The sequence below is a fragment of the Remersonia thermophila genome, chromosome 1 (genome assembly GCF_042764415.1).
Source record: "Remersonia thermophila strain ATCC 22073 chromosome 1, whole genome shotgun sequence".
Lineage (NCBI taxonomy): Eukaryota > Fungi > Ascomycota > Sordariomycetes > Sordariales > Chaetomiaceae > Remersonia > Remersonia thermophila.
Genome location: NC_092217.1, coordinates 1,899,412 through 1,926,114, shown reverse-complemented (window position 1 = coordinate 1,926,114; position 26,703 = coordinate 1,899,412). Strand labels below are relative to the sequence as shown.

General features: G+C 61.5%; 9 protein-coding genes across 9 annotated transcripts; 4 read left to right on the top strand and 5 right to left on the bottom strand.

Moving 5' to 3' along the window:
* Nucleotides 1–151: 151 nt before the first annotated feature.
* VTJ83DRAFT_545 (uncharacterized protein) lies at nucleotides 152–4,443 on the top strand (the record flags this gene model as incomplete). Its single annotated transcript, XM_071012051.1, has 5 exons — nucleotides 152–941; nucleotides 1,004–1,036; nucleotides 1,112–2,205; nucleotides 2,289–3,788; nucleotides 3,856–4,443. 5 exons carry the CDS (start codon nucleotides 152–154, stop codon nucleotides 4,441–4,443), a joined length of 4,005 nt encoding a protein of 1,334 aa, XP_070869898.1.
* Nucleotides 4,444–5,275: 832 nt separating this feature from the next.
* Nucleotides 5,276–7,565, bottom strand: VTJ83DRAFT_544 (uncharacterized protein; the record flags this gene model as incomplete). Its single annotated transcript, XM_071012040.1, has 8 exons — nucleotides 5,276–5,646; nucleotides 5,702–5,981; nucleotides 6,112–6,545; nucleotides 6,611–6,844; nucleotides 6,952–7,006; nucleotides 7,079–7,261; nucleotides 7,321–7,354; nucleotides 7,447–7,565. The coding sequence occupies 8 exons, from the start codon at nucleotides 7,563–7,565 to the stop codon at nucleotides 5,276–5,278; spliced, it is 1,710 nt and encodes a 569-aa protein (XP_070869897.1).
* A 4,266-nt stretch (nucleotides 7,566–11,831) lies between these two features.
* VTJ83DRAFT_543 (uncharacterized protein) lies at nucleotides 11,832–13,529 on the top strand (the record flags this gene model as incomplete). The annotated part of the gene is made up of 3 exons (XM_071012029.1): nucleotides 11,832–11,933; nucleotides 12,051–12,070; nucleotides 13,307–13,529. The coding sequence occupies 3 exons, from the start codon at nucleotides 11,832–11,834 to the stop codon at nucleotides 13,527–13,529; spliced, it is 345 nt and encodes a 114-aa protein (XP_070869896.1).
* A 1,507-nt stretch (nucleotides 13,530–15,036) lies between these two features.
* VTJ83DRAFT_542 (uncharacterized protein) lies at nucleotides 15,037–16,190 on the bottom strand (the record flags this gene model as incomplete). The annotated part of the gene is made up of 2 exons (XM_071012018.1): nucleotides 15,037–15,077; nucleotides 15,140–16,190. 2 exons carry the CDS (start codon nucleotides 16,188–16,190, stop codon nucleotides 15,037–15,039), a joined length of 1,092 nt encoding a protein of 363 aa, XP_070869895.1.
* Nucleotides 16,191–16,881: 691 nt separating this feature from the next.
* Nucleotides 16,882–17,547, top strand: VTJ83DRAFT_541 (uncharacterized protein; the record flags this gene model as incomplete). The annotated part of the gene is made up of 2 exons (XM_071012007.1): nucleotides 16,882–17,163; nucleotides 17,242–17,547. The coding sequence occupies 2 exons, from the start codon at nucleotides 16,882–16,884 to the stop codon at nucleotides 17,545–17,547; spliced, it is 588 nt and encodes a 195-aa protein (XP_070869894.1).
* A 26-nt stretch (nucleotides 17,548–17,573) lies between these two features.
* On the bottom strand, nucleotides 17,574–18,587 carry VTJ83DRAFT_540 (uncharacterized protein; the record flags this gene model as incomplete). Its single annotated transcript, XM_071011996.1, has 3 exons — nucleotides 17,574–17,744; nucleotides 17,918–18,148; nucleotides 18,231–18,587. The coding sequence occupies 3 exons, from the start codon at nucleotides 18,585–18,587 to the stop codon at nucleotides 17,574–17,576; spliced, it is 759 nt and encodes a 252-aa protein (XP_070869893.1).
* Nucleotides 18,588–19,506: 919 nt separating this feature from the next.
* VTJ83DRAFT_539 (uncharacterized protein) lies at nucleotides 19,507–22,018 on the top strand (the record flags this gene model as incomplete). Its single annotated transcript, XM_071011984.1, has 2 exons — nucleotides 19,507–20,401; nucleotides 20,475–22,018. The coding sequence occupies 2 exons, from the start codon at nucleotides 19,507–19,509 to the stop codon at nucleotides 22,016–22,018; spliced, it is 2,439 nt and encodes an 812-aa protein (XP_070869892.1).
* Nucleotides 22,019–22,632: 614 nt separating this feature from the next.
* On the bottom strand, nucleotides 22,633–24,458 carry VTJ83DRAFT_538 (uncharacterized protein; the record flags this gene model as incomplete). The annotated part of the gene is made up of 2 exons (XM_071011973.1): nucleotides 22,633–24,087; nucleotides 24,150–24,458. The coding sequence occupies 2 exons, from the start codon at nucleotides 24,456–24,458 to the stop codon at nucleotides 22,633–22,635; spliced, it is 1,764 nt and encodes a 587-aa protein (XP_070869891.1).
* Nucleotides 24,459–25,954: 1,496 nt separating this feature from the next.
* On the bottom strand, nucleotides 25,955–26,585 carry VTJ83DRAFT_537 (uncharacterized protein; the record flags this gene model as incomplete). Its single annotated transcript, XM_071011962.1, has 2 exons — nucleotides 25,955–26,317; nucleotides 26,421–26,585. The coding sequence occupies 2 exons, from the start codon at nucleotides 26,583–26,585 to the stop codon at nucleotides 25,955–25,957; spliced, it is 528 nt and encodes a 175-aa protein (XP_070869890.1).
* Nucleotides 26,586–26,703: the final 118 nt, after the last annotated feature.

Below are 26,703 nucleotides of genomic sequence, written 5' to 3'. Positions count from 1 at the left end.
CGAACCGACTTGACTCGACGTTCCCCGGCGAGCGTGGTGGTGCGTGCCCCGTTTCGCACACCGAGCGAGCGAGGCGTCCGGACGCCTTCCCCGGGTCAGCATCCAAAGCCAAGCCGCCCCTCCCGCGCGTGGTCGTCTCCCCACCGCAGCCATGGCTGGCGAATCCCAGCTGGGCGTCATCATCGCCGTCGTAAAGTCTCTCGCAACCGACCCAACAACCTTTCCGCCCGCCCTCCCCAACGCCTGCCCCAGCGTCAGGCTCCCCGGCCCCGAGACCGCCGAGAAGGCAGAGCTGGAGCGCGAGCTCGCCGCCCTCGTCAAGCGGGTCCAGCAGCTCGAGGCGAGAGCCAACGTGCCGGTCGCCAAGCTCCTCCCCAGCCCCAATGGCGAGCTGGTCGACTTGCTCTCTTGCCCCGGCGGCAGGACCGGCCGCTGCAAGAGGCCGGCCGCGATGCCCGCGACCAACGGCATTCTTGACGAAGCCCTCGAGGATCTCCGCGGCCACATCGACGACCAGTCCAAGCTCCTCGACGGGCACCGCAAGCAGCTCGACGGCGTCAACGCCCAGCTGCTCGAGCAGAAGCAGCTGCAGGAGCAGGCCCTGGCCGCCATCGAACAGGAGCGCGTGGCCTCGCTGGAGCGCGAGCTGTGGAAGCACCAGATGGCCAACGAGGCCTTCCAGAAGGCCCTGCGCGAGATTGGCGAGATCGTCACGGCCGTCGCCCGCGGCGACTTGTCCAAGAAGGTCCAGATGAACAGCGTCGAAATGGACCCCGAGATCACCACCTTTAAGCGCACCATCAACACCATGATGGACCAGCTGCAGGTCTTTTCGAGCGAGGTGTCACGCGTCGCTCGCGAGGTCGGCACCGAGGGCATCCTCGGCGGCCAGGCTCAGATCGAGGGCGTCGACGGCACATGGAAGGAGCTGACAGACAACGGTACGCTCTTTTCCGGCGCGCGCTTCCCAGGGCTGGTGCAAGCTTGCTGACAAACTCCTCAGTCAACGTCATGGCACAGAACCTCACGGATCAAGGCATGTTGCGCCCACCCTCTCCCTCCATCCACCCGTGCCGCTGCGTCCCCTGGGGCTAACCCGTCCCTCTCCCAGTGCGCGAGATCGCCTCTGTGACCACGGCCGTGGCCCACGGCGACCTGACCAAGAAGATCGAGCGGCCTGCCAAGGGAGAGATTCTCCAGCTCCAGCAGACCATCAACACCATGGTGGACCAGCTGCGCACCTTCGCCTCCGAGGTTACGCGGGTCGCCAGGGACGTCGGTACCGAGGGCATCCTCGGCGGCCAGGCCGACGTCGAGGGCGTCCAGGGCATGTGGAACGAGCTGACCGTCAACGTCAACGCCATGGCCAACAACCTGACCACCCAGGTGCGCGACATCATCAAGGTCACCACCGCCGTCGCCAAGGGCGACCTCACGCAAAAGGTGCAGGCCGAGTGCCGCGGCGAGATATTTGAGCTCAAGAACACCATCAACTCCATGGTGGACCAGCTCCAGCAGTTTGCTCGCGAGGTCACCAAGATTGCCCGCGAGGTCGGCACCGAGGGCAGGCTGGGCGGCCAGGCCACCGTCCACGACGTGCAGGGCACCTGGAGGGATCTTACCGAGAACGTCAACGGCATGGCCATGAACCTGACCACCCAGGTGCGCGAGATCGCCAAGGTGACGACGGCCGTCGCCAAGGGCGATCTCACCAAAAAGATTGGCGTCGAAGTCAAGGGCGAGATACTCGACCTCAAGAACACCATCAACACCATGGTGGACCGCCTCGGCACCTTTGCCTTCGAGGTCAGCAAGGTCGCCCGCGAGGTTGGTACGGACGGCACGCTGGGCGGCCAGGCTCAAGTCGACAACGTCGAGGGCAAGTGGAAGGATCTGACCGAAAACGTCAACACCATGGCCCGCAACCTCACGTCGCAGGTGCGCGGCATCTCGACCGTCACGCAGGCCATCGCCAACGGCGACATGAGCCGCAAGATCGACGTGGAAGCCAAGGGCGAGATACTCATCCTCAAGGAGACCATCAACAACATGGTCGACCGCCTGTCCATCTTTTGCAACGAGGTCCAAAGGGTCGCCAAGGACGTCGGCGTCGACGGAATCATGGGAGGTCAAGCCGACGTGGCGGGCCTGAAGGGCCGCTGGAAAGAAATCACAACGGATGTCAACACCATGGCCAACAATCTGGTAAGCCCGTCCTCGGCGCCGCGGGCCTTCTTCCCCGCCCCCGCCCGCTCTTCCATCCGGCTCGTGCTGACCCCTGAAAACAGACGGCTCAAGTGCGGGCCTTCGGCGACATCACCAACGCCGCGACGGACGGCGACTTCACCAAGCTCGTCGAGGTGGAGGCGTCGGGCGAGATGGACGAGCTCAAGAAAAAGATCAACCAAATGGTCTACAACCTCCGCGACAGCATTCAGAGGAACACGCAAGCCAGGGAGGCGGCAGAGCTGGCAAACAAGACCAAATCCGAGTTCCTCGCCAACATGTCGCACGAGATCCGCACCCCGATGAACGGCATCATCGGCATGACGCAGCTCACGCTCGACACGGACCTCACGCAGTACCAGCGTGAAATGCTCAACATTGTCAACTCGCTGGCCAACAGCTTGCTGACCATCATCGACGACATCCTGGACCTGTCCAAGATCGAGGCCCGCCGGATGGTGATCGAGACGATACCGTACACGCTGCGCGGCACCGTTTTCAACGCGCTCAAGACGCTCGCCGTCAAGGCCAACGAGAAGTTTCTCGATCTCACGTACCAGGTCGACAGCTCCGTGCCTGACCACGTCGTGGGCGACTCGTTCCGCCTGCGCCAGATCATCCTCAACCTGGTGGGCAACGCCATCAAGTTCACCGAGCACGGCGAGGTCAGCCTCACCATCCAGAAGGCGTCTCGGGCCCAGCCGCGCGAGCCCGGAGAGTACGCCATCGAATTCATCGTCGCCGACACGGGCATCGGCATCCCCGAAGACAAGCTGGACCTCATCTTCGACACGTTCCAGCAGGCCGACGGCTCCATGACGCGCAAGTTTGGCGGCACCGGGCTGGGCCTGTCCATCTCGAAGCGTCTCGTTAACCTCATGGGCGGCGACGTCTGGGTCGAGAGCGAGTACGGGAAGGGTAGCAAGTTCTACTTCACCTGCATGGTCCGCCTCGCCGGCGACGACATCAGCCTGATCGGGAAGCAGCTGAACCCGTACAAGGGTCACAAGGTGCTCTTCGTCGACAAGGGGCGCACCGGCCACGGCGCCGAGATTGGAAACATGCTCAGGGATCTCGGCTTGGTGCCCGTCGTGGTCGCCTCGGAGAGGAGCCCGTCGATTGAGAGAGCGCGCACCCCAGGCTCGTCGCCCTACGACGTCATCATCGTCGACTCGATCGAGGATGCCCGCCGCCTCCGTTCCATTGACGATTTCAAGTACATACCCATTGTCTTGCTGGCGCCCGTCGTGCATGTGTCGCTCAAGTCGTGCCTCGACCTGGGAATCACGTCGTACATGACGACCCCGTGCAAGCTGATTGACCTGGGGAACGGCATGGTGCCGGCTCTCGAAAACCGCGCCACGCCCTCCCCGGCCGACAACACACGGTCCTTTGAGATCCTGCTGGCCGAGGACAACGTGGTGAACCAGCGCCTCGCCGTCAAGATTCTTGAAAAGTACCACCACGTCGTGACCGTCGTCGGCAACGGCGAGGAGGCCGTCGAGGCCGTCAAACACAAAAAGTTTGACGTCATCTTGATGGATGTCCAGATGCCCGTCATGGTAAGACCGGGACGCGTTTCCTCTAGGCAATGCTTGTGATCCTGTTTGCTAACCCGCTTGCGCACAGGGAGGCTTTGAGGCCACGGCAAAGATCCGCGAATACGAGCGCAGCCTGAACTCGCAGCGCACGCCCATCATCGCGCTGACGGCCCACGCCATGATGGGCGACCGCGAAAAGTGCCTCCAGGCTCAGATGGACGAGTACCTCTCCAAGCCGCTGCACCAGAGCGAACTCATCCAGGCCATCCTCAAGTGCGCCACCCTGGGTGGCCAGCTGCTCGAGAAAACGCGCGAGCGCGAGCTTGTTCGAGCTGCCGATGCCGCCACCGTTGGCCGCCGCGACAACCCGGCTTTGTCGGCTGCGTACATCTCCCCCTCGGGGAACGTTTCGCCGAGCCATCGTGCAGCTTCTTTGGGCATGCAGGCCCCGCCGGCCATGTCGGCGTCGTTGAGGAAGTTTGCCCAACAGCAGAACGGAGCATCCGGCGACAAGAAGGCGCGTGCCTCCAAGAACACCACGACCACGACCACGACAACCACGACGACAACGACGGCAACGATGACCTCCACCACGACGGCGACCACCAACAGCCACAGCAACAGCAGCAGCAAGTCCGGCTCTCCAGAGAAAACGCTGCTTGCTGCAGCGCCATGATTCCTGCCTGGCTTGTTGTGTTGGTATTGATTCGGTTGATATATTTGGTTGGGCATGACCTGATGGATAATATGTTGGTGGTCAGCGTTGGGCGTGATTGAACCCAACTACTTGCTCTTTTTTTTTTTGTCCTTTCCGTTTTTCTGCTGGTTTCATCTCATGGATAGCTCTCTGGTAAGGGCCCTATGCGTTGGAGCCCCTGCTTTGGGTTTATTTGTTTTTGAATATGTGGTTTGTTGAGGTTCATTGGGGTATCTATACACCTACCTTGGGGGCTGGGGAAACAGGATGTCTGGTATATATATCAACAAGACTTGGGTTTGTTGGCTGGGGGGCAGGGTTGTACGTGGGCTGACCCGGGGCCCGGGAGTTTGGGACCGCGCAAGAGATCACGCACGTCTATGGTTTAGATAGGAGGGAGCCTCCAGTGTTGTACAAGGGTGAGCATCCAATAGTTACCGGCATCGGTAGATGGGGAGGCATGCATCATCGATCCATGTCCATGGGATACAGGGTACGACGTCACAATCAAGGGTTTCTGATTCTATGGATGGCGCTTCTATCAAACGCTAGGCCTTGTGTGATAGGATCCTTGCTTTATTCTTTGCGAGTACCATGATAAAAGCACGTAGGTTTTGGCGCTGGTGTCAAGAGGAGAAGGCGTGCACGGGAGAACCCCAAGCTTCTTATAGAGCAGGTGCAGGAACACATCACATCGCCGTATATACATGTACGTGGCGAAAGGAGGTGCCTAGCTCGGATAGATACAGGCATGCCGAGGGAAAGCCATTTCTCCCCCCCAAAAAAAGATGGGTTCCGGTTGCCAGCTTGCCTATTGCGTTCGCCCGTCAACCAGTTCACCGGCCTTGAGCAGGGCGCTCATGCCATCCAGGCCGCTACTCATCATATGAACGTTATTATTGCTTGCGCTTTGTGCTGCTGGTGGCTTCTGAGAATGGAAGGCTCCGCCGCTTGATGGAGGTTGTAGCGGTGGAGGTGGCGGCGGCGGGGGGGATAGGGTTGGGTGTTGCTGCGGCGGCGGCGGCTGAGATGGCGGTAGACGAAACCCATGTTCGCTGTGATGGTGCTGGTGCTGGTGGTGGTGATGGCGATGCTGGTGATAGGAGTGATGGAGGTCCATGGAGTGGCGAGCGGGGACGGAGGGTGCGGCGGCGGGGACGGAGTGGTGGTGCTGGTGATAGCCTTGGCCATGTCAGTAACAACCGGTTCGGAACGATAGGAGGGGCTCGAGACCAACCGTTGATCGTGTGGCGATTGGAGGGCCCATCCTGCATCGGATAATGCGATGGGCCTGCTGGCCTTGGATCGGCGTGATAGGAGCTTTGATGCGCTTGGTGCGCATGTGACGAACCGTCCGTGGCGGGGAACGAAGGGTCCGGTTTGGACGCCAGCAGCGCGTGGATGGGCAGGGACCCGTCGACGGGGGTCCGGGACTGGCCGAAGGATGGTGGATGGGTGGACGCGGCGCCGCTATAGGGCCGGTCGCCGGGACCAGTGAGTGATGGCGGTCCGTCGCGCTCGATGGGACCTAATGGGCGCCCTGGGCCTCCTCCTCCCCCTCCTCCTCCCCCTCCCCCCCCCTCCTCCTCCTCCTCCGCCCTGGGAGCCTGGCAGCCGATATGTGCCTGGCTCCGAAGATGGCCGCACTCCGCTCGGTAGGGGTTGGCCCTCAAAGACGTCTGAGAGCGATGGTAGTTGGCGGTGCATGCTAAAGCGTTCCCGAGCATGCTGAGCCTCTCCTTGCCCGCCCGGCGGGGCAGCGCTGGTTAGCGGAGGCAGACTCTTCGGCCCCTTACCGACCGTCGGGGAGATGTCTCGGGATGGCCGCTCTGTCTCCTTCGCAGCCGGCGTCGTTGCCGAGTCGTCGGACGCAGAGGCCGGGGCCGCCGGGCCCGCAGACGGATGCTGGGGATCGCTTGCCGAAACGATGGAGCCGACTCTCGGCCTCGAACATGGCGGCTCGCTTCCTCGAAGGCTCTCGGACCCGCTGCCGCTCCGGCTGGTCCTTGTGGGCGTCGCGCCGGGGCTGGCACGGCGTTGACTCTGAGGCTCAAGCTTTACCCTCTTGGACGTATCCTTGTCTGGGGGCATGGGTCAGCAGGCACGGTTGCGAGCAACGATAGCCAAGCCAATGCCTGGAACGCACCATGCGAGGGAGACGGGTATTTGGCCCGGAATTCCTGGAGGTACGCTTGATACTTCCTGTAGTGTTCCGTCTTCTTGTACTCGGCGTACTCGGCGAGGTACCTTTCCTTGATGGCTTGTGCTCGGGATTCGTACGGTTCCTTCTCTGCTGCTGTGAGGTTCTGCCAGTGTTCGCCGACCAGCTTGGCCATTTCGGTGAAGCTTAGGTTTTGTCCCTTGAGCTCTTCGCGCATTTCTAGAAGCACGCGATGGAGGTTAGATGCTGGCGGGCTGGCGGGGCTGGCGGGCTGGCTGAGGGAGCGAGACGGGGGGGGGGGGGGGGAGGGGGTCGGCGCGGCTTACTGTTGGAGAAGAGGACGTAGGCCGAAGGGGGCCGTTCGGGGGCGTTCTCGTCGGGCTGTCCAGAGAAAACACGGTCAACAGGCCGCACGATGCCGAGACGAAACCGACGCTTTCAAGAAGCACCAACCTTGGGATGCCTCCGATATTTCCTCTTGGTGACCACGGGAGGGGCATCGCGGGTCTCGGCTTTGGGGCTTTCGGCCTTGATGGCGGGTTCCTGCTTGACATCCTCGGCGCAAGCAAGCGTCGGGGAGACCAACGATGTTTGCGGTGCGATGCCGCGAAAGTGGGCAATCCGGCGCTGGAGTTTCTAGGAGGCGGTCAGTCGTGGACACGTAGGAGCATGGCGCAGCGGCCGTGAGGGCGTACCCGTCGATGACCAAGCTTTACCCCCAAAGCGTCTCTACCAATCATCAAAACACAAAACCGTCAGCGAGGCCATCCCAACCACCCCCTCCCCCCTCAATTCTTTCTGCCGCCCCGCGGGTCACGTACAGATCAGATTCGGTGATGTCTAGGATGGTGTCCCACGTGTCGAAGCCCTGCTCCAGAAAAACATCGAAATACTGGGGGATCCCCAGCTCCCCGAGGATCTGATGAAGCAGTTTCGTCATCTGGCCTGCCTTTTTTTGTCACGGAGTTTTGTTCACGCGGCGCGTCTCGTCCTTCGGAGGCCCGAATCTCGGAATCCAGGCAGCCCGGCTTCCGGCGGGTGAGGTACCACACACGGCCGGACGGTTTCCGGAGAGCTCCCCTGGCCCCAAAACCAATCAACCTCCTGGCTGCGCAACCCCAAGTCACCCTCCGCGTCGGCTGCTGTGCGCCCTGATGGCGGTCGGAGAACTACAGAAGCAGGTTTACGGTCCTACAGCCTGCTCCGCGTCGAAAGAATCAATCTTGTTTTTTTTTTTTTTTTTTCGTCTTCAAAAAGAAGACAATCTCGGTGAAGAATGGGTCGCGGGTGGTGGGCGGTAGGTGGTGGTGGGCGGCGGCGGCGGCGGCGGCGGCGGTGGTGGTGGTGGTTGGTGGTGGAGGCAAGCCCTCGGGAACGCGGAGGATTGGAGCAACGTCACTCGATCAGGAGATGCGACCGGCGTTCGTGTGGTGGACGGCTTGTTTCGCGGGGGGGAGGGAGGGGTGTCGGGCGTGTGGCAAAGGACACCTGGGTCAGGTCATGGACGGGCGGACGGTGGGCGGCGAGTGCATTGACAGAGAGACAAGCAGGTTGAGGAGGAGTCGTCCAGCCTGGCAAGGTAAACAAGCGGAAAGGGAGCTGACGGGACGGGAGCGGTCAATGGGGAAATCCACGAAGAGAAGACAAGTCCCGCTTGTGACCATGGGGATCCCGCGACCGGTCCTGCGCTGGTTCTTCTCGCTTGTTTGGTGGGGTGGGAATTAAAGATCGTGAATGACATGGAAGATGTGCCAGGGGTGCCCCCAGAAGCCAGATGCGGGACCCAAATCGGCAAGGGCCAGGACCAAAGGAAAAGAGCACTTACACGAAACGGGAACGGGAGAGGGCCTGAGAGGGTTGGGCTGGTGTAACCGGGCTGCCCTGTTGCGCGGCCTGTCTCTCGTGTACTGCGTACGCAGCATGTAACTCTGTACATGCGGTAACGTTCACTACAAGGGAGTCAGGACGACGGGTCTGGTCTGTGGGAGTCCCAGGGCAGGGCCCGAGTTCGGTGGGAGGCAGGGCGGACGGGGGGAAGGGGGGGGGGGGGGGGGGGGTGGGCTTAGCGACTGGCAAGACGGACAAGAGGCGGGCTCCAGGCTCTGATTTCGGGCATGGTTGTCTTGTTTTTCCCTGTGGAAGCCGGATGGAGACAGGACCACAGGGGATCGGTGCGGGATGGAGATGCGATCGAAGCTACTGTACACGGGGTCCCTTAGGGAGGCACGGAGATCTCCAGAGGCCACCGAGCCAGGACAGGCCGGGGTGGGTGTAGCGGGTGGTGGGTGGTGTATAGCACACTGCTGTCCAGTACCGTGGTGTGGTGTGGTGTGGTGTGGTGTGGTGTGGTGTGGGCGGTGGTGGGCGGTGGTTCCCGCAACCTGCGTGGAAGCGCAGGAAAAGAAAATACAAACAACGATTCGACAGCGTACACAAGCAAGCAGCTTCCCGCTGGGATCGCGTCCTAAGTGTGTACTGCTACACACACGCGCGCGCGCGCACTGCACACCAAAAAGCACACAAACAGGGCTTTAACCATCCCCAGATTGAGCGAGGCTCCAGGTGGTGGTGCTTCCTCTGTCCTCTGACAAGATGACCGCCGCCAAGGGAATAGTCAGCGTCGATAGTGGGCGTCGCGTACAGCACGGGATGGGTGTGTCGGTGTGGCAGCGCGAAGCTGGAGGCAGCCCCAGGCCTGAAGCGAGCTGGTTGCTGTCGAAAACGGGAGGATTCGCATCCAGCAGCATCCCAGGGCCATGCTGTCTCGTCTCGTGCTGATCCACGCTATCGGCGACGTTACAAACCAACCCGGGGAAGCCAAGTCCATATGCGAGTACGCAGTACTGTAACATACATCTACGTCAGCCACTCCATCCCCTCGGCCATGGGCCATGGGGCCAGGTTCCCATCTGCCCTGTCTTGACCCGCAGCCGGGAATGCCTGAGTGGGCGTTTCTCATCCCACGGCCCATTCATTGTGATGCGCGGATGGCCTCGAGACCAACGAAAACTTGGCCAGCCCGGAACATTGCCATGGTGCAGCAGCGCAGCAGAGGAGGAAAAAAAAAGCTGCAACGTGACAAGGGGGGGGGGGGACACAGCGAAGGGGGAGATCTCGATCCCCATCGACCGCGACAATCCCACATGAAAAACGTACGATTCTCCCTCTGGGTGCGCACGCGATTGGACCAACCAGAGACCGGCAGCCCCCTCCCCGCTGCAACTGTTTCCTTGCACAAAACAGCCTCGCAGCATGCGGCGACGTGACTTGGATTGCGTTGGCTAGAAAGCCTTGGGTGTGGTCTGCCAGCTCGCTCCGTTGCCGTCGACGGCTTCGTGACGGGTGGGGACCCAACGTATAGTAAGAACAGGAAAACCGCGGCTGAGATGAAAAGAAGCTGAAGATCCACCATGCAGCGGTAGAAAAGCTGCAGCTGGGACGGAGTTGGCCGAAACCAAGCTCTTCGCCGACGCCGCGGCACAAGCGTGCAGGGAAGATGCCGTCCGGAGAGAATCCCGATGGGAGATGAGGTGAGCGCGCTCGAGCACGTGCGAGCTCCCTGCACGTCTCCCAAGGATGGATCTTGAGACAAGGGAAAACCAAAGTGGAAATGTGCGACTGCCGGCCTTGACATCAAGTCCGATCCCCTACATACATGCTGCGTACTGTAGTACACATTAGTTACCGTCAGCTTGCTTGGCCCGGGTTGGCATGCAACCCGGGCCGTGTAACTCTGTGCCAATCCTCGAGCCACGGACCGTTGCCGACATCAAAAAACTTGTTTGTCCTGCCATCGAAGATCACCGCAGCGGGTCCCCGCCCCATGGAGCGCGCTCGCTCGCATTCTTGCTCACCCTGGTCCTCTTACGCCGCCGCCGCCGCCGCCGGCATGTGTAGTACATAGTATTGCGTACTGTGTAGTTAGACGCTTGTACGCAGCACGCAAATGGAGATGCCCGGTCTCCATGGCTGGGCTCTGGTCTCTCCCCATCTGAGACCGCACAGATCATCATCATCATCATCATCCTCATCATTCGTCGTGCTGAGCGGCCCTTGCGCCGACGGTCATCGGTAACTAGCTGAATCATCAGTGAGAACCCTGATGATGAAGACGATTGGCAAAGCAACATTTGCAGAAAGCCACACCACGGTTGGAATCATGCAAGTTCCAGCATGGGATTTCCCATTTCAGCATCGGCTGTCCCATCCCTCACCACCGCTGAACGCTGCGCCGAAGATGCCAACTGTGTCGAGAGTTCCTCCTCATTGGCTCGTTGGCCCATTGGTTCGGAGTCAGCGCCTTGCCGGATTTCCCCAAGAGACTGGCTGGCTGATGGTCCCCGGGATCGCTCCCTTGGGTCATGACGCCGCAAGCAGTCCGTGGCGCCGAGGGAAGGGTTGACGAAAACGTCGCCTGTCGCCAATTGACAAATATCGATGCCAATGCGATGGTCCAATATCCCCAATATCACGCCTCGCCGGGTCTTGAATTGCTGCAATCCCCCATCCCCAGCCCTTGCCAGCCGCAGAAAACACCAGATTTCCATGTCTTCGATCTGAGACAAGGCTACACTGGCTTGAGCATAGCGTGGTATGAAAATAACCCACCGTCAGAACCCGCGGTTTTGTCGCGAGTCCCCTTGCCGGGTTGGCTGTCGGGTCAAGATCATGGTCCCCCGGGACGTGCTGCAGCCATCGTACGTTTTTTGCCCATGCGGGAGTGGGCGGCGGTTCCAGCAGCGGGCAATACAAGCTGGAACCCCTTTGGCGGCAGGCAGGAACCATGAACCATGGACGGAGCAGCCGTCGCCACGTGAAGCGCTGGGCTTGGCGGGGCGCCGCAGTACATAGCGTGGTGGACGGAGCGCCGTACATGGATCCTGTGGTAGGTAGGTACCTATGTACGCACTAGTTACTGTGTATGTACGGTACGGTACGTACCAATGTTGCGAGAAAAAGTCGCGAAAAAAGCCGCGATTCGCCCATTCCCGACCCCCGGTTCGAGCTTGACCCTGATCACGGAACACGGAACTCTTTCGCGGTTTCCTTTTCCCCATTGCCGCCCTACATACGGAGAAGGTGCCTAGGTACCTTGTCTTACCTGCCTTCCCTACCAAAAATTCCTCGGTTCACAAGATCCACGAGCCAGCAGGCGCCACAGCCCGATCCAACAAGAAGAAAAAAAATCAAGGCAGACAGACGGACAATGGCGTCGAATCAGCAACCTGACAACGCATCCAGCAATCACGCATCCTCTCCGGATGCCACCACGTCGACGCGGGTGTCAGTCAATGACCATCTGGCCCAGGTGAGCCCAGTCTCCTTTTACAGACAAGCAAGGGGTTGCAACCCCACGACCGCCGCGGCGGTAACGGTGTTCAGCCCTGTTGACCTGAGCCCATGGTTGCGTCCCCCTTCCCTTCAGGCACTCCGCGAACTTGCAAGGTATGTCACATGTCGTCTGCAACGAGGCTGCATGCCGGGGAATCCCTTATGCATCGCCGCGTGGGATCATTGCTCGATTCCTCTCTGCTCTTCCCTCGGGACCCGAAGCTCAAAACGCGAACTCGCCACGCCACCGGGGGTGGGGGGAGCAAACGCTTGGGGGCTCGGGAGCGCCCCAAGGGTCCGGGCTTCGCCGTTGATACCCCCCCTGGAGCCTTAGCTCCTCTCCACTCCCCTCACCGCTTCCAGAATGCACCACCTGAAGAAAACATGGGTCATGCCGTCTCGTCCGACACACCGGACCGGAACGGCGCTCCCATGCCCTCCCGCTAGTGCAAGGGAGCCGCCCAAGCCCGAGTTGACCCGCATCACCAACCCCCGTGCTGGACCGGCAGCCGACTCGCCGGGGCGCGGGCGCGGGCGCGGGTCATGTCGGCTTCAGGGCGGGAGTCGGCCGGCCTGAGACAGGACAGCTTGGAGCATACCCAAGAACGGCCCGTGGTGAGAACTCGACGCGCTGTGCCCGCCAGGGTGTGTTTCCATCCGACAAGCCAATCTATCGTGACTTGGCGCTACCACAGGGCACGAGATTTGTTGCTGCCGCTGCTTCGACCGGGCTCGGGTCGGATCCCCCCAAACGAGCACAAGCCGCGCGCCGGCCTGGCTTATTACGAACACCATGACATGACATGCTCCGTTGTCGCCCGACGGAGGAGGGAGGCCAACGCTAGCACGCTCTCGCGGCATGCCTGCCTACCTACCAGTGTAGCGTAGCGATGATGGGTAACAGGATGATGGGCGCACACTTCGGCGTCGTGCTTTGTTCGCGCGTCTCGGTGTTCGGGGCGGGCTCGACCTGGTTGTCGCCAACTCCTCGGCATCGGTCCCGGGCGTCGGTGTCGATGCCGTCACGCCACTCCTCGCCAGGCTGGGGAAGACCCAAGAGGAAGCATTCATCTTCTTTAGCAGATGTTTGCTTCCCTGCGTGCGAGAGGCAAGCCGATTGACAAGATGCTCTCTCTCTCTCTCGTCACGTTTGCAAGCGCAAGCAGAGGAGAACCAGGCGTAGCACTTCTCACCGAAGGGCATACCTTCTTGGTTGTAGACGTCCTTGAGCCCTTGCCCCTTTCTTCTCCAACCTTTGCGAGCATATACCCAACATGCTTTAGTCCACAACCCCCCGAGAGTTTCTTCCCATGTCTAACGGGTTCCAAACCAACTCTGCCAATTCAACAGGGGCGAGCAGACAGCCTCGACGCTTGAGGCCAACCTGACCAACCTCGAGAGCAAGCTCGACGCCATCCTAGCATCACTGCTGGGCGACGGCGTCGACGAGGGCGAGAGCGAGGACGAGGGAGAGGACAAAGACCAGGACAGGGACAAGGGCGAGCACCAACCACAAGGAAAGCAGCAACAAGAAGAGACCGGAGGAAATGCGCCGAGAAAACAACAGGAGTAGGGCGAGGACGCACGCCGGGCTACGCTGTGCGGGTGAACATGGATAGAGGAGGTGAATGACCGGGGACCGTACATAGAAACAATCATCTTGGGGGTTTGTTGAAGCGGAGCTGTCCAAAGGCGGGAAACGTTGAAGGGCCGAATCGACCACGGGCATGTTTATTCCCATCGCCTAAGCAAGCTCAATGTCGATGGGGGCACATCGTTGCTTTCAAGGTTGGAAGCAAATCAGGTTTGTGAGCTAGAGAGGTCCATCTGCGCCAGAGGCCTCATTCTCTACACCCCCCCCCCCTCCCCCCTCCTCCCCTTCCCTCCCATTTCACCCCAGGCGTGTTGCATCACAGCATATCCAGGCCGGGAACTTGCTCATGATTTGCTCATGAAGCCTCTTTTTCCCCCTCATGCACAAACCCTGTCTGCTTCAGGGTCAAGATCATGGCCCTGGGCGGAGGCTGTCTTGGGGGGGTGGTCTGGGGTAGATCGCTGCGATCGACATGCAGGCTGCTGAATGTGCTCCACCCGCGGCAGATGTGTCTAGGATGTGGTAGTTAACGTCCTCGGCTTTGCCGTTTCGCGTCGCCGAGCTTTGTTGGAGGAGCCGTGACGACGGCGAGATGACGGGACACAAACGACCGCTGTGTGCGGCAGTGATCCGCCCTATGGGACTCCCCGAGGCGGGACTCTCCGAGGCAGAACGGGCGCACGAAGGCGAGAGCAGCGCATACTTCCAGAGGAAGCGCATGCCGGGCTGGCTTCAGGCGGTACCTGGGCCCCCAGAGACACGTCCAAGGGCTGCCTGCGGTTCCAGTCTGCCCATCCAGCTCGCGCGTCGGGTTCCATCCTGCGCCTTTGCCAGGCGCCTCTCGACGGAGAGCTGATCCCGCCAAGCGGTCAGCGATGGTGAAGGGGTGGCTCCCGGAGCCCTCTTCTCTCAAAGTACCTAGGTAGCTGGTTAGTTCTCCTTGTTGAGGCAGCAAAGTGCGATACACTCCCAAGCGTCATAGCTCAAGCGTCCTCCTTGTCCGTTCGCCGCGTCTCCTCCAGCTGCGTTGGTGCCCAGGGCTTGATCTCCAGGCGTGCTCAGGGAGTCGAGACTCTCAGACGGACCGAATTTGTCATTCTCATCCAAGCGTAGGGAGCTTGAGTGAATCCGGGGAGCGATCTACAGGTCCACGAGGCAACCATGCGGGGTCTGAACCACGGGGTGCTGGGGTTGGGTCGAAATAATTCACAGTTGATGGTGTCTCTTCTGAGACTCTAGCGGTTTTCTAGTTTTCTTGATCTTGGAAGGACCCAAGCTTGCTTGTCCATCGAGCTTATCCATGCGCCAAGGCACATGCGCGGAGGCACAGGCACAGGGCTTGCTGCCTGTCCGAGAGTCTTGGATGCGCATCATCTCATGCCGTTATGCCGGATGGGACCGGCCGGGCGTCTCCTTCTCATCATGACCAGGGCCTTTCTTCTTCTGGCCGTTGTCCAGACCAGCACTCGCCCGTCGATCTGCTTGCTTACACCGTCCAGATGACGACGCGGCCGTCGACTCCGCTCGCTGCGTCTGATTAGCCTCTTGGAACTCGACGGACGGAAAGAAGAAGAAAAAAAATCACTCACAGCTAAACTTGCTCACGACCCCACCCGCCTCTTCGTAAGGGCGGATCATGGTAACGGTGTTCTGGTGGACCGTCTTGAGCTGGGTATCATCCTTGACCTTGCCCTTGAGGTCCATCTGGCGGAACATGTTGAGGGCGGACTCCTCGCGCTGGTCGGCGGCCGACGAGCGGCCCTTGGCCTCGAGGGAGCCGAGCAGCTCCCATCCGGCCTCGCCGCCGCGGAAGCGGAAGGCCTCGCAGTCGTGGCCGGCGGCGATGATCTCGGACTCGCCGTTCCACAGCAGGCTCATGAAGGGCAGCTGCTGGGTGGTGATGGTGACGACGGCCCGCGGGGGCTGCTCGGGAGCGCTCGGGTAGACGACGGTGATGCTGCTGTCGTGGGCGGCAAAGGCCAGGGCGTCGCCGCTCGGGGAGAAGGCGACCGAGTGGATCCAGCCGGCGGAGCGGTTCATGTACTCGCCGCAGACGGTGTTGAAGGGCAGGCGCTCGCCCCAGGCGGTGGGGTCCGGGCGGGCGTCGACGCCCTTGATGAAGCTCGAGAGCACGCGGGCGTGGGCGTCGGTGGAGCCGGCGGCCAGCAGGACCGAGTTGGGGTGCCAGGCGACGGTGGTGATGGTGCTGCGGATGGGCTTCTTGAGGTGCTTGGACACCCACCAGTCGTTCTCCTCCTCAAAGTAGCACACGGCGATGAGGCGGTCGCCCGAGCCGACGGCAAACTTTGTCTCGGAGGGCGACCAGCGCACAAAGGTGGCGGCGCGGTTGATGCGCAGGAGCACGAGGGTGGGCTTGTAGCCGTTGGGGGTGGGCTCCCAGACGATGGCGTTGCGGTCCTGCGAGCACGACACGATGCGGCCCGAGGTCGGGGCGATGTCGATGCTGGTGACGGTCTTGTCGTGGCCCTTGAGCTCGTCCTTGAGCTTGAAGGCGTTGCCGACGCGGGCGTAGAGCTCAACCGACGTGTCGCGGGCCACGGCGAGGGTCGTGCGGTCGGCCGAGAAGGAGTGGTCGGCGACCGGGGCGTGGAAGAGATGGTGCACTTCGGGAGCCGCCATGGTGTCGACGAGAGCGGGCGCGATAGGAGTAGCTCTCTACTATCGCGAGTTTTGGTGTTGGTAAAGGAGGAGGAGGGAGGGTGGGCTGAGAACACCCAAGCTTCAGGTCGGTTGTGGTGGTTGTTGTTGTTGACCGGATGTGTGTTGTTATTATGGGAAGAGGGAGGATGTGGTGGTTGAGCTCACCGTTTGTAGAGCTACCTACGGTCTAGGTACGTACCAGCTGCGCCAGAGGGGAGGGGGCCAGGAGGGAGGGGGGGGAGGGGAGGGGGCCCTGGGAATGCATGGGAACCTGAAGCTCCAGGGGCTGACGTCTAGCGGGACATTCAGTGGGGGTGTAACTGGCTGCCCGGTAACTAACTATGTACCTATTGCAAGTAACTAAGGTACCTACCGCGCCGCCTGACGAGGCGTTTGGCAGGGATCTTGTCCGCTACGCCACAGGGCGGCCACGAGTGTTCAGGCTCCATGCGCGGGCCCCGGGATCCATTGGAACTTCGCATTCCATTCGGCTTCTTGGCTGACGGGAGCTCAGCCCGTTTCCAATCCAAAACTTTCCATCACCAACACGACGCCCAAGACAACGCGCTTCTCGACAACCCCATACACGCAAAACAACACTGCCCGACAAATGCGCACCGCCCATTAAACGGCACCTGTCCCCTCCCCGCACCGCTCCAACATGACGACAATGGCCTCGCGCCCGCTTCCGCCCGGACTGCCGGCCAAGGTGGCGTCGGTGCCGCCAAACCAAACCCTCTATGTGACGAACCTCCCGTCCGCCAAGATCAACAAGGAGGACCTGCGCACGGCGCTGTACATGCTCTTTTCGTCGTACGGCGCCGTGCTGGACGTGGTCGCCCTCAAGACCATGAAGATGCGCGGCCAGGCCCACATCGTGTTCAAGGACATGCAGACGGCGACGCAGGCCATGCGGTCGCTCGACGGCTTCGAGTTTCTCGGCCGCCCCATGGTACGTTACGCCTTGCGGCCCTCCTCGCCGTGGCCGCTGCGGTTGCGATGCACGCCCGGGGGCTGACGTGGGTGACAGAAAATCTCGTACGCCAAGTCCAAGTCCAACATCATCGCGAAGCTCGACGGCTCCTTCAAGCCGCCCGCCGCCGCGACCGCCGCCCAGGTCGAGATCACGGACCTCCAGCAGAGCATCTTCAACGCGCCCGTACCAGGGGCGCCGGCCCCCGCCGCCAAGCTCCCGCCCAAGCCGTCGGGCGCCGACCACGTCATGACCGACGCGGGCACGCCCGAGAACCGCGGCGTGAAGCGGCCGAGAGAGGAGCCGGAGGAAGAAGAAAGCGACGAGGACGTGGCGATGGAGGAGGAGAGCGACGACGAATGATGCGCGCCGCCGCCCCGACGCGTTGGTTAATGACCTACCAGGGCCATCTCGGCCGGCACCCACAGCCCCACGCAGCCGCCCACGAGACCGAGCCACGCCATGAGATAGTCCTCCTTGGAGCAGTCGAAGGCTTCCATGGCCTCGCCGAGGAGACAGGGGTGGACGAAGAAGGTCGGGATGCCCGTAGCAGGGTGATGCTGCCGGGACGAAAGCTGTTAGACTAGACCGCCAACCCACAATATGATACCCACCATGCAAGTTTGGCACGCAGGCCTGTGCTCAGAGAAAGAAAGAAAGAGGGAGGGAGTGGGGAGGAACAGAGAGAGAGAGAGGAATCAGAGAAAAAAAAAAGAAGACGAAATTGACATACGTCAACTGAAATGCCGCCTATCCCGCCTAGACTGGCCCGCAAGGTCTCCTTGAACTGTGGCGGTACGAGACGCCGGAAGACGGTGTCGATGTCCAGCGGCCGCTCGTCCACGGGCAGGTCGTGCAGGCTGAACCACAGGCAGGGCGCCTGGTACGTTGGGTGAAGGTGGATTTCGTACCGGACGTGGCCGTGGCCGCCGGCGAAGGGGTCCGGTTGCCGGCGCAGAGCCGCCTACCTTCTCGTGAGACGCTGCTCCTGACCTTCCTGCCCGTCCAGGCCCCCCGCCGCACCACGGGGATACGAGACGACGCACCTGATCCGCCTCCTCGGCCTCCATCATCTCCCCGTGCATCTCCACGTCCTCCTCCCCGCCTGCCCTGCCGCCGTCCTCCCCCAACGAAAACCCGCCCAGGCAGTCCGAGAGCCCTCCGTCGTCCGGCTCGCCCTCGAGCGGCCGGATGATCTGCACAAAGGTGCTGTACTCGGGACCCAGGGTAAAAGCGGCCGTCGTGTTGAGGGCCCGGCACACAGACAGCTTCCAGCGCCGGCGGAGGGGGCCGAGAGTGGCGCGGCAGTAGCGCCGGTCGAGGTGGTGGCATACCTCGGCGAACTCGTCGGGGGTGAGGAAGGGGTAGGCGTGGAACTCGGCGCTTTTGCGGGAGGCGGCCATCGTGGTACCGGGGTGAAGGTCACTTCAGACCCCAAGCGCGGGTGTAAGAACCGTGTGTGTATGTGAGAGTGTGTATGTGAGAGAGAGAGTGTGTGTGTGAATATGCGTGTGAGTGTGTGTGTGCAGGAACTGTGCGGGTGTATGGTTGATGAAGACTTCAAAAGGAGAGGAGGGGGGGGACGGTGGAGTTGTGGGGGATTTGCGGAGTTGTGGCAGTTTTGTCGAATGGTGCAAAGTTGCAGACTTCTCTGGAAGTGTTTCAACTACATGCCCAACGCCGGGCTCATCGTCATGTACCTAAGTTGACATGGAAGTTGGTTCGGTGCAAAGGCGTAGGTAATAAACTCGACGGGACCTGGCTGAGGACCTGACGACGATTCCATGAGGTATCCCTATGGATACCTTACCTACCTAGGTAGGTAGGTGGAGGAAGCATCAGCCCTACCTATCTCTAAGTACCTACGTAGGCGACCTGATCCTGGAACTACCTTGCCCGGCTCAGGTAGGTACCTATTGCAGTGCCCCTCCGATCCGAACTGTTTCCTCAGCGGCGCGCTTCCATGTGTTGTACCTAAGCTCCACGCTGAGCCCACTGGAAGGCGCTGGGAGACCTACCTGCCAGCGCCGGACCGGTAGGGTGGGGTTCACATCTCTGTATCCACGGTTCGGGCCGGCACTGCGGCGCAGTGGCCCTGCTGTCCTCAAAGTGGGTCCCGGTTCGGGTCTAACTAGTCTAGTGTAACATCCCAATACCCGACTTGACTCGCCGCGACTCTCAACCCGTCCAGTCCGCTGGATGAACCGTGGCTTTTTTTTAACCCGCGCCGCCGGCCGACAGTGAACACATTGCTTCGAATCCTTCGCTTCCGGACTCGGCTTCCGTGATGCCCTGCTACCCGGCCGCCGCCGCAGCTCTCCCATGAACGTTCGCGACCCCTTCAACCTTCGCAGCGGCACCTTGAACCGGCCTCCCATTGCGACGTGGAAGGGAAACAAAAACTACGGATATTCCCACGCGGGCCCTGGCGCTCCAGTTTCGCCCCTCCAGCAGTTCATACGCTCCGCTGCTGCCGCCACCCACTCAGCTGCCGCAGATCTCCGCGAAAGCGTCGGTGACGTCGTCCAAACCGCCCACCACGCCCTCACCACCGCGGCTGCTGCAGCCGCCGCCGCATCCGCATCCGCATCCGCATCCGCATCCGCATCCGCACCCTCCTCATCTTCCGTCCCCCATACCACCGCCACCACCGACGACGACAACAACCACCACAACAGCACCAACACCAGCCCCACACCCCCTGCGGACCGTCCGCGCCCGCAGGCTGCGGACGCCGAAGCGGCGGACATGTCCTTCGCCATCCCCAAAAATGTCCCCTCCTTCTCCAGCCCGCAACGCAAGCTCGAAGACTACCACTGGGCCTCGCGCCAGCGCCCCTCCGGCTCCGGCGGCTCCGTGCTGAACAACGTACAAGGCTTCCTCTCCCCCCGGGGGCCCGGCGGGTTACCAATGTATAAAGACAAGCCTTACTTGTACCCCCCGGGGCGCACGGGGTGGCGCCGCAACCTGCCGAGGCGAAAGAGGTCTTGCTTCCTGCTGCTGTTGATCATCGTGGTCCTGGTCTGGTGGTCAGGGCTGTTTGCTAGGCGGGAGGAGGGGGCCGAGACGAGGTTGGGGAGATGGAAGTGGTCGCAAGGAGAAGGCGGAGGAGGAGGAGGAGGAGGAAGGACAGACGGCGTGGACTGGCTGGCGAGGCGGGCCGAGGTGGTCAAGGCCATGGAGCTGAGCTGGGACGCGTACGAGCGGTCTGCGTGGGGTAGGTGCTGGCTCGCCCCGTTGGTGGGATGAAGGATCCGACAAAACAAGGCTGACGCTTCTTGTACCTGCAGGCTTCGATGAGTTCCACCCCGAGTCGAAAAAGGGCAAACAGATGGCGCCCAAGGGCCTCGGCTGGATCATCATCGACTCCCTCGACACGCTGATGCTGATGAACCTCACCAGCCGCCTGACCCACGCCCGCGAATGGCTGACAAAGTCGCTCACCTGGGACCAGGACCAAGACGTCAACACCTTCGAGACCACGATCCGCATGCTCGGCGGCCTGCTGTCCGCCCATTACCTCTCGACCGAGTTCCCCGACCTGGCCCCCATCGCCGACGATGACCCGGGCAGCCCGGGCGAGGACCTGTACCTGGAGAAAGCCAAGGACCTGGCCGACCGCCTGCTGTCCGCCTTCGACTCGCCGTCCGGCGTCCCTTTTGCCAGCGTCAACCTGGCCAAGTACAAGGGCATCCCGTCGCACGCCGACATGGGCGCCTCGTCGACGGCCGAAACGTCGACGCTGCAGCTCGAGTTCAAGTACCTCGCCAAGCTGACGGGCGAAAAGGAGTACTGGGACAAGGTCGAACGCGTCATGAAGATCATTGACGACAACGGCGCCCAGGACGGCCTCGTGCCCATTTACATCTTTGCCACCACGGGCAAGTTCCACACCAACAACATCCGCCTCGGCAGCCGCGGCGACTCGTACTACGAGTACCTCATCAAGCAATACCTCCAGACCAACAAGAAGGAACCCATCTACCTCGACATGTGGCGCGACGCCCTGCGCGGCGTCCGCAAGCACCTCGTCACCTACACGGAGCCCTCGCAGTTCACCATCATCGGCGAGCGCCCCTCGGGCCTGTCGGGCGACCTCCACCCCAAGATGGACCACCTGGTGTGCTTCATGCCGGGCACCATCGCGCTCGCCGCCACGGGCGGCCTGACGGAGCACGAGGCCCGCAAGCGGCCCACGTGGACCGCCCAGGACGACGCCGACATGAGCCTCGCCCGCGAGCTGATGCACACGTGCTGGGGCATGTACAAGTACATGGCCACGGGCCTGGCGGCCGAGATCACGCACTTCCGCATCGCCAAGCCCCCGCTGCCCGAGTCGGCCCCGCACCAGGCGCCGCGCGAGTTCGACCCGGACCCGGACGCCGCCTGGCGCCAGGACTTTGAGGTCAAGCCCATGGACTCGCACAACCTCCAGCGCCCCGAGACCGTCGAGAGCCTCTTTTACATGTGGCGCATCACCCGCGACCCCAAGTACCGCGAGTGGGGGTGGGACATGTTCCGGTCCTTCATGAACTACACGGCCGTCGGCGAGGGCGGCCGCGACGGCTTCACCAGCCTCAGCAACGCCAACCGCATCCCGCCAACGACGCGCGACAACATGGAGAGCTTCTGGCTGGCCGAGACGCTCAAGTACTTTTACCTGCTCTTCTCGCCCGACGACCTGCTGCCCCTGGACAAGGTCGTCTTCAACACCGAGGCCCACCCGCTGCCCAGGTTCGACATGGGCCCGCTGTTCAAGACGGGCTGGGAGCGTAAGAAGAGGGATGCCGAGGGCAAGATTGCTGGGAGCAGCACCGAAAAGCCAGCCGCATGACCACCCCCCTCCACAGGAGCCAGGTGGCTGGGCAGGAGGCGCACATGGGGCGGGCCTGTCTTTTCAGTAGAGATCGCGTTGGATGCTCGCGAACCGTGCATTCGCATCCTCTGCGCCATCTAGACCTTTTCTTTGGTCGGTTGTATTGGAAGGTTCCCAAAGTTCATCATGATGGGACGCTGAGAGAGAATCGTTTGGAGCGGGGCCCCCAAGAGAACAGTGCAGTTTCAAAGCATCCTCACAAGATGTTCAAGGCAGCAAAAGCTCCTGCAGTACGCTCTCAAGAATATAAATAAAACAAGCAGCAGGGTGTAGGTACAGGAAAGTGTAGAAACAAAAGGGGGTTGAGGGGCATTGTGCATATGTGCTCTCTTCTCTCCTAACCCCCTTGCGGACCCAGTCAGATATCAACAAACCCTGGACAGGAGCGGGTCGAACAAACAACCTCTCAAGCCCATCATTGAGGGCAACCTGCCAGCCAGCCGGAACCCAAGGTGGAATCGAAACAAGCACGCCCACTGAAGAAGAAAAACGGACGGAGCCAAGCCCATCCCGCAGAATACACTCAGACAATCAGCAAACCACCTCGCCATCACCCCACCACACTTTGTCCCCTAAAAGTCCCAAAACCCATCCGACTTGGTCGGCGGCCCGCGCACCCCCTTCTTGACCGGGGCAGGCTCATCATCCTCCCCGTGGAACCATCCGCGCGACGTGCCCTTGCGGCTGCCCATGCCATCCCCAGCGATCACGATGCCTCGGTCACCCCCCAGCTTCTGCTTGCCATTGGGGTTCGCGTTTTCCTTGCGGGACACGGGCGACTCGTCGTAAGGGGCCCAGTTGCTCTCCATCATGCGCACCGCCTTCTTGCGATCCTCGGGCACGGGCTTCGCCTCGGCATGGGAGTTGGTCTGGGGAGACTCGTCCGCCATGATGAAGTGCGGGTCAAGATCCTTGCGGCGGGGTTTGATGTTGGTGACGTTGCCCAGGGCGGCGGGCGCGTCGGCCGCCGCGCCGTCCTCGTCCTCGACAGGCAGGCGGTTGTCGTAGAGGTGCAGGCTTTCGTTGTGACGGGCGCCGCGAGGACGGCCTGCGGGGGCACCCTCGCGCACGGGGCCGTCGTCAACGAGCTCGAAGTGGGACTCGGCGTCACGGCGCGGCTTAACGACGTGCGGGTGCGGAGCCGGGGTGTTCTCGAGAACCTCATTGTCCTCGCCCCAATGGCGGATATCGCGCGCGCGATGCATGACGCGCGACGCGCGGTGCTTCTGGGGGGTGGTGAAGTCGTCAAAGGACCAGGTCGACTCGTTCTTGCTCTTCCGATCCTTCCGGGGCGCGGGCGCCTGCTTGGTCTCGGGCTCCGCGGCCTCCTGGTCCCCGGACCCATCGTCGAGCTCGAAATGCTGGAACTTGCGGGGATCCGGACGGACGACGCGCTCGGGCTCCTGAGGCTCGGCCGGCGCCTCATCGTTGAGCTCAAAGTGCTGGTACTTGCGCGGGTCGGGGCGCACGACGCGCTCGAGAGAACGAGGGCGCTCCTCGGTCTCGGCGGCGGGGGCATCTTCCTCATCCGCTTCGAACAGGCGCATGCGCTGGAAGTTCTTGCCGGCGCCGACCTTGGGGGCGATGGCCTTGCTCGGGGACTGCGAGCGGTCGCGGCCGCTGCTGGGGGACTCTGGGTCCTCGACGGGCTCGTCGCCCAGAATCTCGGTGAAGGACCGTTGGCGGGGGCGCCTGCCTGCGTAGGGCGAAACGACCGTGGCCGGGACGCTCTCGAGCTCCTCGCGCGGAGCGAACAGGTCGAGCGTCGCATGAGGGTCACGCATGGCGTTGGAGCTGCCGCGGGAGCGAGTGGGCAGGGCCTGGTTGGCGGCGGCGGCGGCAGCAGCAGCCGCAGCGTCACCCTTTGCGCATTTCGAGATGAGGGCGATTTGGTCCCTGGCGTTGCGGATGGGCCAGTTTGCGCCGGACCTGCCGATGACCTCGACCTGCTTCAGCAGCGAGCCCTGGTCCCAGCTCTGCCGGATCTGCGTAATCTTTCCGTCGGTGTTGAACGACACGACATGGGACTGCAAAGGTTTGATTAGCGGCGCAAGGTCAACGCGAGGAGTGAAACAAAGAGCCCACTTACAACGGCGAGGAAGACGGTCCTGTCGGCCAGGAAGTTGTCGTCGAGGCCTGGGAGATAGGGACCGCCGCTGGAGACAAACTCGAGGGTGGTGTCGAACTCGATGGCCAGGGCGTGCTGGTTCTCAATGGCGAAGAGGGGCTCTTCCTGGATCTTCTTGATGCGGTTGCGCACGGTGGCCAGGTGCTTGATGATGTCGGTGGCACCGGCAACGCTGGTGGTGGTGGTGACGTAGTGCAGCGACGCGTCGTCGGCCAGGGCCGACGTGTTTGGCGAGGCCAGAAACTTCTTGTAGGCAGCTTGAAGGGCCATGGCGATAGCGAGAGCGAGAGCGAGGACGGGGGAGGGGGGGGCAAGCGAGCGAAGGGCCAAGCAAGAGATGGACCGGACGGGAAGAAAGAGAATGGAATGCGACAACCAGACCAGATCGGCTCCGGGCCCGAACGGCGCAACAGGTGGTCCAAGCGAAGTGGTTCCGTAGGTAGGGATGGGAAGAAACGAAGTGGACGGGTTGGAAAGGCAAAAGGAAAGGAAGTCACAAAGTCATAACAAACAAGACCTGGCCTAACCCTGGGAACGTGAAACATAAAAAAAAAAGAGAGAAGCGGGACCAGGCTTCCACGGCCTTGGGACGGGACGAAGAAAGCAGGGACGCACCGAAGGCAGGGAAGCAGGGAGCTCGGATGCATGGAGAAGGGGTCCCGCCAGTCTTGGCAGGTTCGTCCTTCTATTTGAGCAGGTGCGTGCCCTGTCGGGTAGTGTTGGCTTCTGAGCAACGAAACATGAGCTTCGAAGCTTGGAAACAACCTAAAGTCCCCTTCGTTAGACTTGACGCTTTCCACCAGCTCCCCGTCTCGTCATGGAGAGAGACAACGGGAGAAGCAAAGACACAAGCCAAGCCGGAGCATGGCACAGCATCCAGGATGCCCACCCTGGAACCTGGACCGGAACAGAGCCTATAGTACAGCGTAGCACGCGTCGGCGCCGGCACATAAACTCAGAAACAAACGAAACGCGACCTGTCAATGCAAGCCGGCCGGCGAACACGGCGTGCTGCAGCAGAGATGACGCTGACCTGCAAGTGTTTTGGCGGGACCGACGTCAATTGCGGATCACAGCGCCCCCCACAACCCGTCTGGGCGCTGTGTTTCAGCACAACCCCACATGCCCCACTTGGAAGGATGCGCTAGGCCGGATCAGGGCTGGGGCATGTTGGAGTCATCTCTGGAAAGCAGCAAGAGAACAAGAGGCACAGAGGCGGGTTTCCAGAGCCTCAAGCACCGCCATGGCTTGGGGAGGTGGGCTGATACACCACACTTCCGTGTAGACTGGCTCGATACCCAGGTAACTACCGAATGGGCAGACATCTTGTGCGGTTCCATAGCGAGATGCAAAATACACACGTTCCATGTGTACGTACCTGGCCATCCTTTGGTGGGCCCGATTGACTCGGGTCCGGACCCGAAACTGCAGCCAAGATCCGGGGGGGTTGGGACACGGGATTCAGTCAGCGACATGGCATTCGTGTACGCAGTAGCTAAAGCGTATCCGAGGCATGGCAGTGGCAAAGTTTGCCTTTGTATCTCTCTCTCTTTTCGTGGATGGGGGAGACGGACAGCCGGTGACCACCAGTCCGTTTTTTTTGCGTCGCCAGGCCACATGGCCATACAGCCTGATGTGTGAGATGAGGCAGGTTGCCGAGACATTAACCCGCAGAAACAAATATTATAAACAAATCTCCGTATAATTAACCACGGCTATCGAGATCACGGATATCAAATGCAGGTTGCTCTGCCTCTCCCGTCCCCTCATGGCTGACTCGTCCCCTGGAAGTTCACGCTTGTGCACGTCAAGCCCTCGGCGGCCGCCTCCTGGTCGAGCTGGACGTTCTTGGCCAGCTTTGTCTGTTGCTGGGCCAACTTGGCCGTCGTGTTCTTGCCCCGCGCCGCCTCGATCTGCAGAATCATGACCTGCAGCTGCAGCTTGAGCACCTTGTTGGCGATCTTGCCGCACTGCAGCGCCTTGCCCGCCTCCGTGTTGGTGCCGCCGGCGGCCCTGATGGCCTCGTTGAACCCGCCTGCCTTGGTCTCGGCCGCCTCGGCCGTCTTGCGCGCCGCCTTGAGAATGGCCAGGTCCTCGGCGTCCACGTTGGCAAAGTTGGTTTGGTCGATCTAGAGGTTGCGTGTCCATGAGCACGGTGCATCTTCAGGAGGGGCGTGCAACGGCCTGGGGCCGAGAGGAGGAGGAGGAGGAGGAGGAGGAGGAGGAGCATACAGGGAACTTTTCGTTGACTCTGGCCAGGGCGTTTCCAGCCGGGCCGTCCGAAACTTGGAATTCCGAGTAGTCCTGGACGCTCAGAACGCCCCGCTTCGCTTTGGGAGCGGGGTGGGCGAAGGAGGAGGCGAGAAGGGAGAAGACAAGGGCGGCCTTGAAGAACATGGTGGAGAACAAGTCGACGAAAACAACAAAGCAACTCGAACAAAATGTACACGAAGAGAAACAGCCCAGCTGTAGGAAAAGAGGAAGTCGCAAGAACAAGAAGCGAGGAGAAAGCAAA